The sequence below is a fragment of the Eimeria maxima genome, genomic scaffold (assembly GCF_000499605.1).
Source record: "Eimeria maxima Weybridge genomic scaffold, Emw_scaff145, whole genome shotgun sequence".
Taxonomy (NCBI): domain Eukaryota; phylum Apicomplexa; class Conoidasida; order Eucoccidiorida; family Eimeriidae; genus Eimeria; species Eimeria maxima.
The window spans coordinates 32,385-47,325 of record NW_013563516.1 but is presented as its reverse complement, the minus strand read 5'-3'; the positions used below and the strand labels follow the sequence as shown (position 1 = coordinate 47,325).

Here is a 14,941-nt window from a genome sequence, read left to right as displayed (position 1 = left end):
AAAAAAAAAAAAAAAAAAAAAAAAAAATAATTTACCTTTATCTCCTGTGTCTTGTAAGAGAGTTGAATCTTTACGAGGCTGTATATACACATAAATAAATATATATAATAAACAATAAACCCTCAGGGTTTAGGGTTTAGGGTTTAGGGTTTATTTAGGGTTTAGGGGTTAAGGACTATTCAGAAAGAATATAGCTAGGTCTATTTATTCTCTATTTAGGAGGGTTTAGGGTTTATGAGGGTTTATTAGGGTTTATGAGGGTTTAGCTAGGGTTTAGGGTTTAGGGTTTAGGGTTTAGGGTTTATAAGTTGGAGAAAAGTTGTTGGAGGAAGGCCGCTGGACTCACAACTGTAAAGGCAGCAAAAACAACACAAGCCACAGAAAAGGGTTTAATTAGGGTTTAGGGTTTAATTAGGGTTTAGGGTTTAATTAGGGTTTAGGGTTTATATGAGGGTTTAGGGTTTAATGTTTAGGGGTAGCGGAACGTAAGCAAACAGAAAAAGGCAAAATCTTCTCTGTCTAGGAGCAGCAGCAGCAGCAGCAGCAGCAGCAGCAGCAGCAGCAGCTGTAGCTGCTGCTGCTGTGTTAGTGCTTATTTGCCTTACGCTTAGGTTTCTCTCCTCTGAGGAAAACAACACACACACAACAATTAATAAAAAATTATAAAAAAGCAGCAGCAGCAGCAGCAGCAGCAATGGGAAAAGCAGCAGCAGCAGCAGCAGCAGCAGCAGCAGCAGCAAGAGCAGCTGAAGCAGCACTAGAACAACAACAGCAGCAGCACAACCAAAGAAAACAACAGCAACAAGAGCAACAAAAGAACCAAAAAAAAACAAACAGCAACAGCAGCAGCAGCAGCAGCAGCAGCAGCAGCAGCTTACCCAGGAGGAAGGGAAGCAGATCTCTTATATCTCTTCTCTGGTGGTGCTCCTTCTGTGCTGCTGCTGCCAGCAGGGAGGGACTTAGATCTTCCTGCCCTAGCAATAGAATCAGCAATCTTATCTAATAGTCTTTCTGCTGCTGCTTCCTGTATAAAGACCGGCAGCAGCAGCAGCAGCAGCAGTAATAATACAAGAGGCAGCTGCAGCAGCAGCAAACGAGATCGATGCTGCTGCTGCTGCTGCTGCTGCTGCAGCTGCTGCCCTCTAGACATTCTTAAAGACGACATTGTAAGAGAAGCAATTAAATAAGAAATACTTTTTTCTGCTACTCTTCTTCATCTACTGCTGCTGCTGCTGCTGCTGCTTCTGCTGCTGCTGCTGCGGCTGCTGCGGCTATTCCTGCTGTTGCTGCTATAGAGGACTCTCTCTGTCTCTCTCTTGTATCGAGACAGTACAAGGATCGAGGGAGGGAAGCAGCAGCACAAAAAGAAGTTTGCTGCTGCAGCAACAGATTGTCTTTAAGAAATATTACTAACAAATCAACAACAAGTTTTATTTGTTGCTGCTGTTGCTGCTGCTGCAGCAGCACCAACAGCAGCATCGATCGCTGCTAGCTGCGGGCAGGGATGGAGGGAGCCACCAGAGCAGCAGCAGCTGCAGCTGCTGCTGCTCAGCACCATCGCTCGCGGCTTTTGCTACTGCTGCTGCTGCGGCAGCAGCAGTAGCAGCAGCAGCAAAATGTAGTTAATTTGCTGCTTTTTATTTATAATTATACTTTTATTAATTAAATAAATTAACTAAATCTATACAACAACTACGAATACGCAGCAGCAGCAGCTGCTGCTGCTGCTGCTCTGCTGCTGGTGCTCTAGAACCAGTCCAAAGGTCACTTCGCGTGGCTGCTGCTGCTGTGCTGCTGCTGCTGCTGCTGCTGCTGCCTCTTGTGTGTCTTATTTGCTTTTTTAGAAGCTTTTGCTGCTGCTGCTGCTGTATTTTGCTGCTGTTGAGTTTTCTGCTGCTATATTGCTGCACGTGCTGCTCCCCCCACAGCTGCTGCTGCTGCTGCGGCTACCTACCAGTGGTTCTCCATCCTCTGCTGTTGCTGCTGCTGCTGCTCCTGCTGCGGTTGCTTCTGCTGCTTTATCCTACTAAATATTAATTTTATTTTATTATTTATTTTATTTTTATTTATTTATTTAATATCTCTATTAGCAGCACAATGGGGTGTATAGGCACCTTACTCGCCTCTTCTGTCTTAGGTCTAGATAGGCAGCAGACAGCTGCAGCAGCAGACACTGCAGCAGCAGCAACTGCAGCAACTGCAGAAGAAGAGAATGGAGACACACTCGTAGCAGCAGCAGCAGCAGCAGCAGCACTATACAACCAGCAGTAGCTGTAGGAGCAGCACGAGCAGCAACATTAGCAGCAGAAGCTTCAAGAGCAGCAAAGACAGCACAAGCTGCTGTTGCTGCTGCTGTTGCTGCTCCTCCCGCTATCCTTGCTGCTGCTGTCTGTGCATGCATAAGCTTCTTTTCATTATGGCTACGCTGGTGCCGGTTGCTGCTGCTGCTGCTGCTGCTGTTGCTGCTCCTGCTGCTGCAGTCCTTGCTGCTGCTCTGAGCGACATTAGGGCCCCCCTAAAGGGGCACTTAGGGGGGCCCCTTTTAGTTGTAAACCCTAAACCCTAAACCCTAAACCCTAAACCCTAAAAGTGGGGCCCCTCTTTATTTAGCTAATAATAACAATTAGACCCTTTATAACATATAAATAGCATAAATTATATAAATATAAATATAAATATAAATATAAATATAAATATAAATATAAATATAAATATAAATATAAATATAAGTATATATTTGTATATTTATATATACAAATTAGTTGTAGGTATAATAAGGAAAATAAAAGAGTACTGTCCCCTCAGAGACACAAACAGCAAAAGAACAAGGAAGAGGGGCCCGTCAAGGGGCCCCCTTGTACCCATCAATAAGGAGGCAGGGGCCCTTAAGGGGGCCCTCGTACCCTCCTGACGGTATTAGCGGCCCATTCCTAGGGGCCCCCGATAAGGTGAATACAACAATACCCTGGGGACCCCTAGGAGGGGGGCCCCCCAGTCTTGAAGGGCCCCCCCATAATTAAGGGGCCCCCCGTAATTACCGGGGGGGGGCCCAGGGGTGGTAGAGGCCTCTAAAAGGGGGGCCCCTCCCATCGTATTGTAGCACAGGGGCCCCCCTTCCTCCATTGGGTAATATTTGCCAATATATGCAAACAATACCACGGAGGCCCCCTAAGTAATCACCGGGGGCCCCTGGGATCGTCTAGGGGGCCCCCTTCTTTGTGTGCACGTTATGGGCCCCTAGGGTATCCCATGGGCCCCTGTTGTACCCTAGAGGCCCCCCATTAGGGGGCCCCCTTCTCTTATTAATTCCTTCTTTTCCTTATAAACCCTTCCTATGTTTACCTCCTGAGGTCATAAGAGACTCTCTTATAAAGGCAGCAGCATTGGAGTGCGCAGACTGCTCAAGGGGCCCCTGGGCCCCACGGGGGGCCCCCAAGGGGCCCCCCTCGGGGGCCCCCTCGGTACTAGTAGCAGAGGGGCCCTTCTTAGACATACGCTTCTGCAGGAGACGCAATATGTTGCGATTTTTATCATCTAAACAAAAAAGGAGACAAAAAAGAGACAAAAAGGAGAAAAAAAAAAGAAATAAATAAATATTAATTAAAAAAGGAGACAAAAAGGAGGGAAAAAGGGGACAAAAAAGGATAAAAGGAGACAATGAATAAAAGGAGACAAAAAAAAAGAGACAAAAAAAGGAGACAATAAAAGAATGAATAAAAAGGAGACAAAAAAAGGGGACAAAAAAGGAATAAAAGGAGACAAAAAAGGAATAAAAGGAGACAATAAAAGAAGAAAAAGGAGACAAATAAATAAAAAGAATAAAAGGAGACAACAAAAGGAGAAAAATAGGAATAAAAAAGAAGAAAAAGGAGACAAAAAAGAAGAAAAAGGAGACAAAAAAGAAGAAAAAGGAGACAAAAAAAAGAACAAGGAGGCAAAAAAAAGAAAAAGGAGACAAAAAAAAAGAAAAAGGAGACAAAAAAGAAAGGAGACAAGAAAAAAAGAAAAAGGAGGGAAAAAATAAATATAATATGTTTACCTGCCCAGAAGGGTTTATGATTAGATAAAAGAGGAGACAATTTATTTTCTTCTTTTTTATTTATTTCTTCTTTTTTTCCTTTATTTATTTCTTCTTTTTTTTCTTTATTTGTCTCTTTTTTTTTCTTCTTTTTTGTCTCTTCTTTTATTAATTTATTTAATAAATTAATAGAAGAATTATCCTTTAATAATAATAAAGGTTTTCTTTTTTTTTCTTTTTTTTTTTTATTGGGGGGCCCCCCTTCTTTGTACCCTTTTTTCTTAGAGGGGGGCCCCCCTAAGGAGACACCTTTTGTCTCCCCCATTAAGGAGACAAAAAAAAAAGGAGACAATTTATATTTATTTATTTATATATATATAAAGGAGACAATTATATTTATTTATTTATTTATTTATTTATTTATTTATTGTCTCCTTTATTTATCTTCTTTTTTTGTCTCCTCCTCCCTCTTCCTCTCTTTGTTTCTTCTCCTTTATTTGTCTCCTTTTTCTGTCTCCTTTTTCTGTCTCCTTTCTATTAAATAAATAAATAAATAAATAAATAAATAAAGTAAATAAATAAAATAAATAAATAAATAAATAAAGGAGACAATTATATATATAAAGGAGAAAAAGGGGAAAAAGGAGACAGATAAAGGAGGAGGATAAAGGAGACAGATAAAGAAAAAAGATAAATAATAAATATAAATAAAAGAAGAAAAAAAAGGAGACAATTAAATAAAAAGGAGACAAATAAGTTCTTTTTTTGTCTCCTTTTTCCCCCTAAAAGGAGACAAAAAAGACTATTTATTGGTAATAAATAAATAAAAGAGACAAAAAAAGAATTAAATAAATTAAATTAAATAAAAAAGGCAAAAAAAAAAACAAATAAAAGAAGAGAAAAATAACTTGGGGGCCCCTCTGGTAGCCGTGGGGGCCCCCGAGGCCCCACAGCCCCAAGCAACAGCAGCAGCAGCAGCAGCAGCAGCTAGCAGCAGCAGCAGCAGCAGCAGCAGCAGCAGCAGCAGCAGCAACTAGCGCAGGATTTTTGTTTTTTTAATTCCTTATTGACAACTTTTAGGTGTATACAATCAGACTGTCGCTAACTGCTGCTGCTGTTGCTGCTGTTGCTGCTGTTGCTGCTGTTGCTGCTGCTGCTGTAGTTGCTGCTGTTGCTGCAGCTGCAGCTGCTGCTTTTGCCGTTATTTGTTTGCTGCTCTTTTTATACCCTAGGAAGTATAATGACAAATTCCTATTACCCACGTAAACCCTAAACCCTAAACCCTAAACCCTAAACCCTAATTCATTAAACCCTAAACCCTAATTCATTAAACCCTAAACCCTAATTAACGGACAACAACCGCTACTAATATCCGTACTACTCTGTAGCTAGCTGTACTGTTTGCTGCAGCTAGCTGCTGCTGGCTGCTGCTGGCTGCTGCTGGCTGCTGCTGGCTGCTGCTAGCTACTTGTTACTGCAGCTACCTACTTGTTGCTGCAGCTAGCTACTTGCTGCTGCAGCTAGCTGCAGCTAGCTGGATAAGAAAGGGCTATTAGCCTTATTTGTTTCCCTTATCCAGAGTCTTATGCAGTACAAACGTACTGCAGCAGCAGCAGCAGCAGCAGCAGCAGCAGCAGCAGGTAGCTGCGGTGCTGCTGCAGCGGCAAGTAGCTGCGCTGCTGCAGCAGCAGCAAAAAAAGGAGACAGCAATCAGCAGCACTTTGCTGCCTAAGCAGGAACAGCAGCAGATATATCTGCTGCTGTCCCCTTTTGTGTGTTTGCGTCGCACTTCTTGCTGCTGCTCATGCTGCTGCTGCTCATGCTGCTGCTGCTGCAGCAGCAGCAGCAGCAGCAGAATAAATTACGGTGTCTGTACAGCTAAAGAGTAAATGCTTCCTCTAGCAGCCGCTGCACTAAGAGAGAACATCCTCTTGCTGCTGCTAATATAGGCTCCCTATACACCCGAAGGCGATGCAGGCAATCGCGCATTGCTGCAGCAGCAACAACAGCAGCAGCAGCAGCAGCAGCAGCAGCACAAGCAGCAGCAACAACAATATAAGGCGAGAGATACAAGGAGATATTAGATTACAAAACAGCAACATACAAGATAGACAACAAACCCTAAACCCTAAACCCTAAACCCTAAACCCTAAACCCTAAACCCTCAGGCTTACTCGAGTTAGCCTCCCTCAGCAAAGGAGACAATTTATTACATTGAGGTTCTTTTAGTGCTGCTTCTTGCTGCAGACAAGATAATGCCTACATAGAAATACAGCAACAGCAGCAGCAGCAGGAACAGCAGCTGTAGTGCCAACAGCAGCAGCAGCAGCAGCAGTATTGGCAGCAGCAACAACAGCAGCAGCAGCAGCAGCAGCAGCAGCAGCAGCAACAGCAGCAGAAGCCTACGAGTTCTCGGCTGAGCTGTACAGCCACCTGACTTCCCACAACTCCAAATCCTGCAGCAAACCAACAGCAGCAGCAGCAGCAGCAGCAGCAGGATCAACGGTCTGCTGCAGCAATAGATGAATCCAATGCTATTAACTGCAACAGCAGCAGCAGCAACAGCAGCAGCAGCAGCAACAGCAACAGCAGCAGAAAGGCGTACCTTTACCGAGAGCACTGAGGACGCATAGCCAGCCTGTTAGGGCCTCTGCTGCTGTTGCTGCAGCAGCAACAGCAGCAGCAACAGCAAGCTGCGGATTCGGCGATTCAAGCAGCAGCTGCTGCATAGCAGCAGACTCTGCTGCTGCTGCAGCAGACCAACGGCTTCCAAACAATCCGCCGCTGCTGCTGCTGCCGCTGCTGTTGGGCTGTATGCTGCTGTTGAGTTGCATGCAGCTGCTGTCCATATACTGCAGCAAGACACGCAGAAACTCGCATCGACACGTGCAGCAGCAGCAGCAGCAGCAGCAGACGCCAGCAGCAGCAACAGCAGCAGCAGTAGCAACGGACCATGTTTTGTGCCTGTCTTGCAGCAGGAGAGGAGACACTTGGCAGCAACCGCAGCAAACCATTTTGCAGCCGCAGCTGCTGCAGCACGAGAGCAGCAACAGCATCAAATACCTGCAGCACAGCAGCAGCAGCAGCAACAGCAGCAGCAGCAGACAATACAACAAACGTGTTGCTATGGGGACGGGCACCACGGCAGCAACAACAGCAGCAGAAGCTGTATAAACGGCAGCAGGAATAAGAACATAACAGCAGCAACAACAGCAGCAGCAGCAGCAACAGCAGCAGCAGCAGCAGCATACTGGCAGCTGATCGTCCTGCTGCTGCAGCAGCAAATGGGAGACATCGAGGCCTCTTAGGTCGGTAAGACTCCGAGGGAATACGAATTGCTGCTCCTGCAGCAGCAGCAGCAACAGCAGCAGCAGCAGCAGCAGCAGCAGCAGTCAATAGTGCAGCACAACACAAGCTAGTTAGGCAGCAACGGTTGCATCTAGCTATCTAGCTAAGCAGCTAGCTAGCTAGCTAGATAGGTAGCTAGCTAGATAGCTAAATTGCATGCACTTACCCAGTGTCCCTTGCTGCTGTTGCTGGTGCTGCTGTGGGCAGAGGAGACACATATTTGCTGCTGCTGCTGCACGTAGCGGTTGCTGCTGCGGTCAACAGTTAGCTGCAGGGAGGAGACAGCTTGTCTTAGTCCTAACATCGCCAGGCTCTGCAGCAGCAGCAGAAGCAGCAGCAGCAGCAAGCACACACATGCAGAACCTGCTGCTGCTGCTGCTGCTGCTGTTGCTGTTACTGCTTCTGCTGTTGCTGCTTCTGCTGTTGCTGCTGCTGCTGTGGCTGCTGCTGCTCCTGCTGCAGCAAGTAGGGGGAGAACTTACAATAACATCTGCAGGCACCTGATGCCAGCTGCTAATGTCCTGCTGCAGCAGCACAACTGCTGCTGCTGCTGCCTGCAGCAGCAACAGCAGCAAACCCCACACCAAGACACACATAACCACCTCGTCTATCTAAACATCCAGCAGCAGCAACAGCAGCAACAGAGGCACCAGTAGCAGCAGCAGCAACAACAGCAGCAGCAGCAGCAGCCTCACGTCTCTGGAGGGGCGAGCATGTGCTTGTGCTGTTTGCCGCTGCTGCAGCACAGACATCAGCCACAGCAGCGCGAGGAAGCAGACCCAGAAGAGCCTGCAGCAGCAGCAGCAGCAGCAGCAGCAGCAGCAACAGCAGCAAGGGCAGTAAGCGCAGCAGTACATACACAGACACAAACCCTAAACCCTAAACCCTAAACCCTAAACCCTCATAGTCTAAAGACAACTTACAGCCTCCGTGCTGCTAGATTATCACTTGCTGCTGCTGCTGCTGCTGCTGCTGCAGTTGGTGTAGGTACAAGCAGCAGCTGCTGCAGCCGCTGCTGCAGCACGTGCAGCACAGCAACAGCAGGGGCAGCAACAAGAACTTTTGCTTGCTGCTTATTCAGCATTGCATCCAGCTGCAGCAGCAGCTGCTGAGACATTGCTGCTGCTGCTGCTGACAGCAGCAGCAGCAGCCACGCCCCTGCAGCAATTGCAGCAGAGACTATCAGCTGCACCAGTCCCTGCAGCAAACAGCAACAGCAGCAGCAGCAGCAGCTTGCTGCAGACAAGTAACGGGACAGACGGACCACGAAGCGAACACCGCAGCAGCAGCAGCAGCACCAACAGCAGCACCACCAACAGCAGCAGCAGCAGCAGCAGCAGCAGCTTACAGATGCAACATGAAGAGACAGTAGAGGAGAAGGAGAGGGACGACACAGCAGCAGCACGTGCTGCTGTCTAGCAGCAAATCTATAGCAGCAGGAGAAGCTGCATATACACCCCAAAGCAGCAAACAAATGCACAATTGCTGCTGCTGCTGCTGCTGCTGTTATTGTTGCTGCTGTCTACCCACACGGCAGCAGCAGCAGCAGCAAGGACAGCAGCAGCAAAAGAAGCAGTGAGAGCAGCAGCAGTAGCAGCAGCATACCCAAAGCAAGTGGCCAATAGGATTGCTGCTAGAGGAAGCTGAACCCTGCATTGTGCTGCTATTGCTGCTGCTGCTGCAGCAGCAGCAGCAGCAGCAGTCCATCCGCTAAGCAGCAGCTGCAGCAGCGGGCTAAAGGGGAGAGGAAGACGCGGCAGCACAAAAGCTGCATATACACTCCGATTGGCGCTGCAGCTGCTGCAGTTGCAGTTGCTGCAGCTGCTGCTGCAGCAGCAACTTGCACGACGTGCTGTACGTCCTAGTGCTGCTGCTTGCTGCTGCTGCTGCTGCCGCTGCTGCTGCTGCTGAAATGGTGCCAGGTAAGCAGAGCCAGCTGCTGCAGCGCATGCAAAAAGCAGCAGCAGCAAAAAAAACCCAACATGATGCAGGGTCAGTGTCTGCTGCTGCTGTTGCTGCTGCTGCTGCTTTTCCCCCTCCTCTTCTATTATATATCTATAAGCAACTAGGGTTTAGGGTTTAGGGTTTAGGGTTTAGGGTTTAGGGTTTATACATACTTAAGAAGGAGGAACTCCTAAATAGAAGAGAAAAGAAGAAAAGAAAAACAGACAAAGGCGAAGACCGGCAACGAAATGCTGAGGTGTACAGACACCAAACCCTAAACCCTAAACCCTAAACCCTAGACTTCGTGTTTTGCTGATGGATGTATCGGAGGTGACGCAGAAGACTGTAGGCACCATAAAGGGTTAGGGTTTATTTAGTGTTTGCTGCCTAGAAAGAAGGGTTTAGGGTTTAGGGTTTAGGGTTTAGGGTTTCTTACCGGGACAGAGGACAAGAGCATAGACCACAACAGCCTCAAGGATGGGGCGAAGACACCATCGGAGGTGTGGGGCTGTATAAGTCATTTTTAGGGTTTAGGGTTTAGGGTTTAGGGTTTGGAGGTCGGTGCAGGCAGAGGCCGCAAGAAGAACAATAGCGGCGGCCTATAAAGGCCTCAAGGGGCCCTAATACCGGAGAGGACCATGTGAATAAGATTAGGGTTTAGGGTTTAGGGTTCTAGGGTTTAGGGTTTAGGGTTTAGGGTTTAAGGGGGGTGGAGGAGTAAGGGGGGTTGAGGGTCTTCATACTGCAGAGTTTGTTTCTTATGATTGTTAATAAATTATTTATGATAAATTAGGGTTTAGGGTTTAGGGTTTAGGGTTTAGTGTTTAGGGTTTATTAATTCTGTGCATGCACGAGTGGCGGGGCTGCATGCACCGGAGCTAGCCGGTGTCTGTAGCGCTAGGGTTTAGGGTTTAGGGTTTAGGGTTTAGGGTTTATAACTCCTTATACAGCAGACGAATGATGCGCAGCAAAACACTACAAGAAGGGTCTCTTGCATGTGACGGAACCCGAAGGTTCCCGGCTGCGGGTGCTGCTGCTGCAGCAGCAGCAGCACCAGCTGCTGCTGCTGTAGCACACGTTGCTGCTGCATGCGCACCAACAGCAGCAACAGCAGCAACAGCAGCAGATGCGCCTACAGCAGCAGGTCGCTGCAGAAGGTATAGGGTCTCTGTTAGTGTGTTAGCTGCTGCTGCTGCTCTATTCGTGCTGCAGGTAACCAGCCGCAGCAGCAGCAGCAGCAACAGCAGCAGCAGCAGCCCGGTGCAGCATGAACAGCAGGTGTGTGGCTTCTCAATATCCCCATTTGCTGCTGCTGCTGCTGCACCTCTAGTAACTCTGCTGTATATTGCTGCTGCATATATACCCGAGTGCTGCTGCATTCTCTGGCAGCTGCTGCTGTCTCAAGACACCAGCAGCAGCAGCAGCAACAGCAGCAGCAGCAGCAACAGCAGCAGCAGCAGCAGCAACAGCAGCAGCAAAACTGGCTGCCTTTGTGTGAAGAACCCTAACTCTACCAACAGCAGCAGAACCACCAACAGCAGCAACAGCATCAGCATCAGCAGCAGCAGCAGCAGCAGGAGATACAGTTGGCGTCTGCTGCTGCTGCTGCTGCTGCAGCGTCTTATAGAAAGAGACCCTTTCTCTATTCGTGTTTTGCTGCTGCGCTTTGTCTCTCTTTGTGTTTATTTACCTGCATGGGTGGGGTTGTTGTACTTTTTGCTGCCGCCGCTGCGCTGCACTGCAGCAGCAACAGCAACAGCAACAGCAGCAGTAGCACAAGGAGGAGAAGCAGCAGCAGCAACAGGTGATGAAGCAGTGCTGCGCCTTCAATCATTGCTGCTGCTGCTAGGTATCCCGGTGTCTGTAGAGGGTGCAGCAGCAGCAGCTGCTGCTGCTGCTGTACAGTCCCTTCGCTTCTTGCTGCTGCTGTATGGTGTGTCTCTTTGTGCTGCTGCTGGCTGTCTCTCTCCCTCTTATATAAAGGAGAAAGCAGCAGCAGCTGCAGCAGCAGCGGCAGCAGCACCTAGAGCTGCAGCAGCAGCAGTAAACTGCTGCTGCAGCCTCTTCCGCCCCCAAGATGCAGCAGCCAAAGAATCCGCTGCTGCAAAAACAGCAGCAGCAACAGCAGCAGCAACAGGAGGAACAACAACAGCAGCAGCAGCAGCAGCAGCAAAAGAAGGGAACAAAGTAAAGCTTTTGTGGTTTCTTGTTGCTGCGCCAATAGCGGAGGAAGTAATCTTCCGTGGCGTGCTGCTGCTGCTGTTTGTTGCTGCTGGCTGCAGCAGCAGCAGCAGCACCAGCTGTGTTGCTGCTGCTGCTGCACTCTTTGCTGCAGCACATTGTCATCCAGGTGTATTGAAGGCAGCAGCAGCAACTCTTGCAATTACAACTGCAGCAGCAACAAATTCATCCGCTAAAGCTGCTGCTGCTGCTGCTGCTGCTGCTGCTCCCGCAGCTGTTGCTGCAACGGCGAGTGGCCACGCTGCCTGCGTGCAGCAGCAGCAGCAGGCACAGCAGCAGAAGCAATCTCCGCAGCGTCAAGTGGTGCTGCAGAGGCGAGCCCTGCAGCAGCAGCAGCAGTGTGTCCACTGCTGTGGGGACAGCAGCAGCAGCAGCAGCAGCAGCAGCATGAAGACGAAAGAAGAGGAGGCAGCAAATTCGTTGCTGCTGCTGCTAGCTGCTCGCGATTGGCCCATAGAATCAGCAGCAGCAGCAGCAGATGTCTCTCTATGGCATCTGCTGCAGCAACAGCTGCAGCAAGTGCTGCAGCAGCACCTGCCGCAGCTAATATACACATTTGCCTTTGGTCTTGTTGCGGTGTATGTACACATAAAGAGCCGCTCCCTGCTGCTGCTCCCCATGCAGCAGCAGCAGCAGCAGCAGCAGCAGTTTATGGTGCATGCACCAAATATCTTTGTCTCTGTGGGGCTGCATGCAGTATGCAACTGGGGGGGTTTACCTTGGGGGGCCCCCAAGGGGGCCCCCCAGGGGGCCCCCCAAGATATTGGGGTGTATAGGTACCCTGTTTTGCTGCATGCGCTGCAGCTATTAGGGTTTTTTTGTGGTATTATTGAAGTTATTTTAATGTAAACCCTAAACCCTAAACCCTAAACCCTAGAGGAGTTAGTACAGAAAGAGGGAGTTGCTGCTGTAGGTACTGAGTACTCATACTCATAAACCCTAAACCCTAAACCCTAGAGACAACACGATGCAGCAACATGCTGCTGCTGCTGCTGCTGCTGCAGTCATTATAAGAAAATACCCATAAACCCTAAACCCTAAACCCTAGCAGCAAAAAAGGAGACACTTTATAGCATTGTCTCTTTTCTTAATAAACAGATGCTGACGAAGCAGCAAACAGCACTTGCTGCTGCTTCGTTTCTGCTGCTGCTGCTGCTGCTGCTTAGTGCTTGCTGCTGGCTGGCTGCAGCAGCAAAAAAAAACTACTTATATATAGAGCGGAGAAGCCGGAGACACTGCTGCTGTAGCAATGCTGCGTCTTTGGCTGCAAAGAGCAGCAGCAGCAGCAGCAGCAGATGCTGCTGCTCCAGCGGGGATGCTGCTGCTGCTGCTGACTTCGCAGCAGCTGCATGCATGTTAATAAAAATAGGCTACAACAAGCTGTTGCTGCAGCGAACTGCTGCTGCAGCAGTAGCAGCAACAGCAGCAGCGGCAGAGGCTGCTGCTGCGAATTTTTTTGGGGCTGCATGCACCCAAATAAACCTAACGGATCCTTACTGTTTAATCCCTAAAGCAGCAGCAGCAGCAGCAACAGCAGCAGCAGCAGCACAACGACACACACGCACACACACACAAGCACTAGACCTCAAACAGCAGCAGCAGCAGCTAAATAGCAAATCCTGTTTAATCGCTAAACCCTAAACCCTAAACCCTAGAAGAAAAAAAGGAGACATCTTACCTGCGTATACACCTGAATTGTCTCCTTATCTCCATGGCCCTGCATTTTGATATAAAAATTTGTCCTTTTTATCACTAGGCATTGCTGCAGCAGCAAACACACGCATACAATATATACCTGCTGCTGCTGCTGCTGCTGCTGCTGTTGCTGTTGCTGCTGCAGCAGCAACAGCATCAAGCTAGTTAGGTAGCTATCCAGCTATATAGCTAGCTAACTAGTTACCTCCCTTGGTCAATCTACTTCCTTCCCTCCTTCCCCCGAAAAAACATAGAATAAGGGCCCCCCTCTTCCCACCCCTCTTTCGATTCGTCTCCGTTCCCTCTTCCCGTTTGCGCATCTCCCTATCCATCAATAAATTACGTAATTTATTTATATATCTAGATATATATTTCCTTACCTTGTCTAGCTAACTCAGCTGGCGTAATAAGTCCACCGAATTTCGCATTTTCGAGAATTTCGATTTTTTGATTTTTTTTTTGAATTTCGAAAATTTCATCTTTTGTTGAATTTGATGTCCAAATCAGACGTTCGAATTCCAGCTTGCTCCGTAGCACGGAACGGTCACTGCAGCAGCAGCAGCAGCAGCAGCAGCAGCAGCAGCAGCAGGAGAAGGGGGCAAGAGCAAATGCAGGAGACGCAAATGGAGGAGGACAGGGACAGGATTGGGAGAGGGAGAGGGAACGGTTGTAGGAGATGGATTTATGGGCTTTTGAGAGGTAGTAGTTTGGGAGGTGGCGTGGTAGCTAGTGCAGCAGCAGCAGCAGCAGCAGATGCAGATGCAGCAGCAGCAGCAGGGGAGCTTACATATGGTATCCTACGATAGCAGGTATGAGGGCTAAGCCTGCTATGATGCCAACAAACACTCCCTCTCTTACATACAGAGGAGTGTCACTAACCAAGCTGCAGCAGCAACAACAACAGCAGCAGCGACAACAACAGCAAGAGTAGTAACAGCAGCAACAGCAGCACAAGTATTAATAGCAACAGCAGCAGCAGCAGCAGAGGATCGTTCGTACAGGTAATTAGGGATAAAGAAGAAGAAGACAACAGGCGGAAGAATTATACCCGCCATACAGACAATCATCACAATCTGCAGCACAGCAACAGCAACAGCAACAGCAGCAGCAGCAACAAGTGCAGCAACAGCAACAGTAGCAGCAGCAGCAGAGGGGATAGCAAGTTGACGACCCCGGAGCAATCTACAAACTGTTATAAACTTTCAGTTCCCAACCCTAAACCCCATAAACCCTAAACCCTAAACCCTAAACCCTAAACCCTAAACCCTAAACCCTAAACCCTAAACCCTCGAGCGTACGATTCCTGTTTGGCAATGATCAAAATGTTGCTGCGCTCTTAGCTCAGGGTTTCCTCTTAGTCGCGTATATACCATCATACATACACTTAATACTGCTGCACCTATGGATATTATGCAGCACTGCAGCAGCAGCAACAGCAGCAGCAGAAGCAGCAGCAGCAAAGCAAAGCAAGAGGAGTAATAAGAGCAGCACCAAGAGTAGCAGCACGAGGAGCAGCACGAGCAGCAGCAAGAGAAGAAAGAGAAAGATAATAAATATAAGGACACAGCAACACAATAAAGGAGACAATAAAAAAGAGACAAATAATAATAAAAAGGAGACAAATAATAATAAAAAGGAGACAATAAAGGAGACAAGGAGGAGGAGACAATAAAAAGGAGACAATAAAAGAGACAA

At 48.1% G+C, this 14,941-nt stretch overlaps 3 protein-coding genes across 3 annotated transcripts; 1 reads left to right on the top strand and 2 right to left on the bottom strand.

Moving 5' to 3' along the window:
* Window positions 1-6,103: 6,103 nt before the first annotated feature.
* On the bottom strand, window positions 6,104-7,670 carry EMWEY_00017470 (hypothetical protein, conserved; the record flags this gene model as incomplete). The annotated part of the gene is made up of 6 exons (XM_013477554.1): window positions 6,104-6,139; window positions 6,425-6,474; window positions 6,624-6,870; window positions 6,971-7,081; window positions 7,270-7,362; window positions 7,533-7,670. The coding sequence occupies 6 exons, from the start codon at window positions 7,668-7,670 to the stop codon at window positions 6,104-6,106; spliced, it is 675 nt and encodes a 224-aa protein (XP_013333008.1).
* A 1,608-nt stretch (window positions 7,671-9,278) lies between these two features.
* On the top strand, window positions 9,279-10,818 carry EMWEY_00017460 (hypothetical protein; the record flags this gene model as incomplete). Its single annotated transcript, XM_013477553.1, has 6 exons — window positions 9,279-9,288; window positions 9,755-9,810; window positions 10,008-10,027; window positions 10,264-10,337; window positions 10,523-10,570; window positions 10,700-10,818. The coding sequence occupies 6 exons, from the start codon at window positions 9,279-9,281 to the stop codon at window positions 10,816-10,818; spliced, it is 327 nt and encodes a 108-aa protein (XP_013333007.1).
* A 3,211-nt stretch (window positions 10,819-14,029) lies between these two features.
* Window positions 14,030-14,619, bottom strand: EMWEY_00017450 (hypothetical protein, conserved; the record flags this gene model as incomplete). Its single annotated transcript, XM_013477552.1, has 3 exons — window positions 14,030-14,129; window positions 14,246-14,319; window positions 14,545-14,619. The coding sequence occupies 3 exons, from the start codon at window positions 14,617-14,619 to the stop codon at window positions 14,030-14,032; spliced, it is 249 nt and encodes an 82-aa protein (XP_013333006.1).
* Window positions 14,620-14,941: the final 322 nt, after the last annotated feature.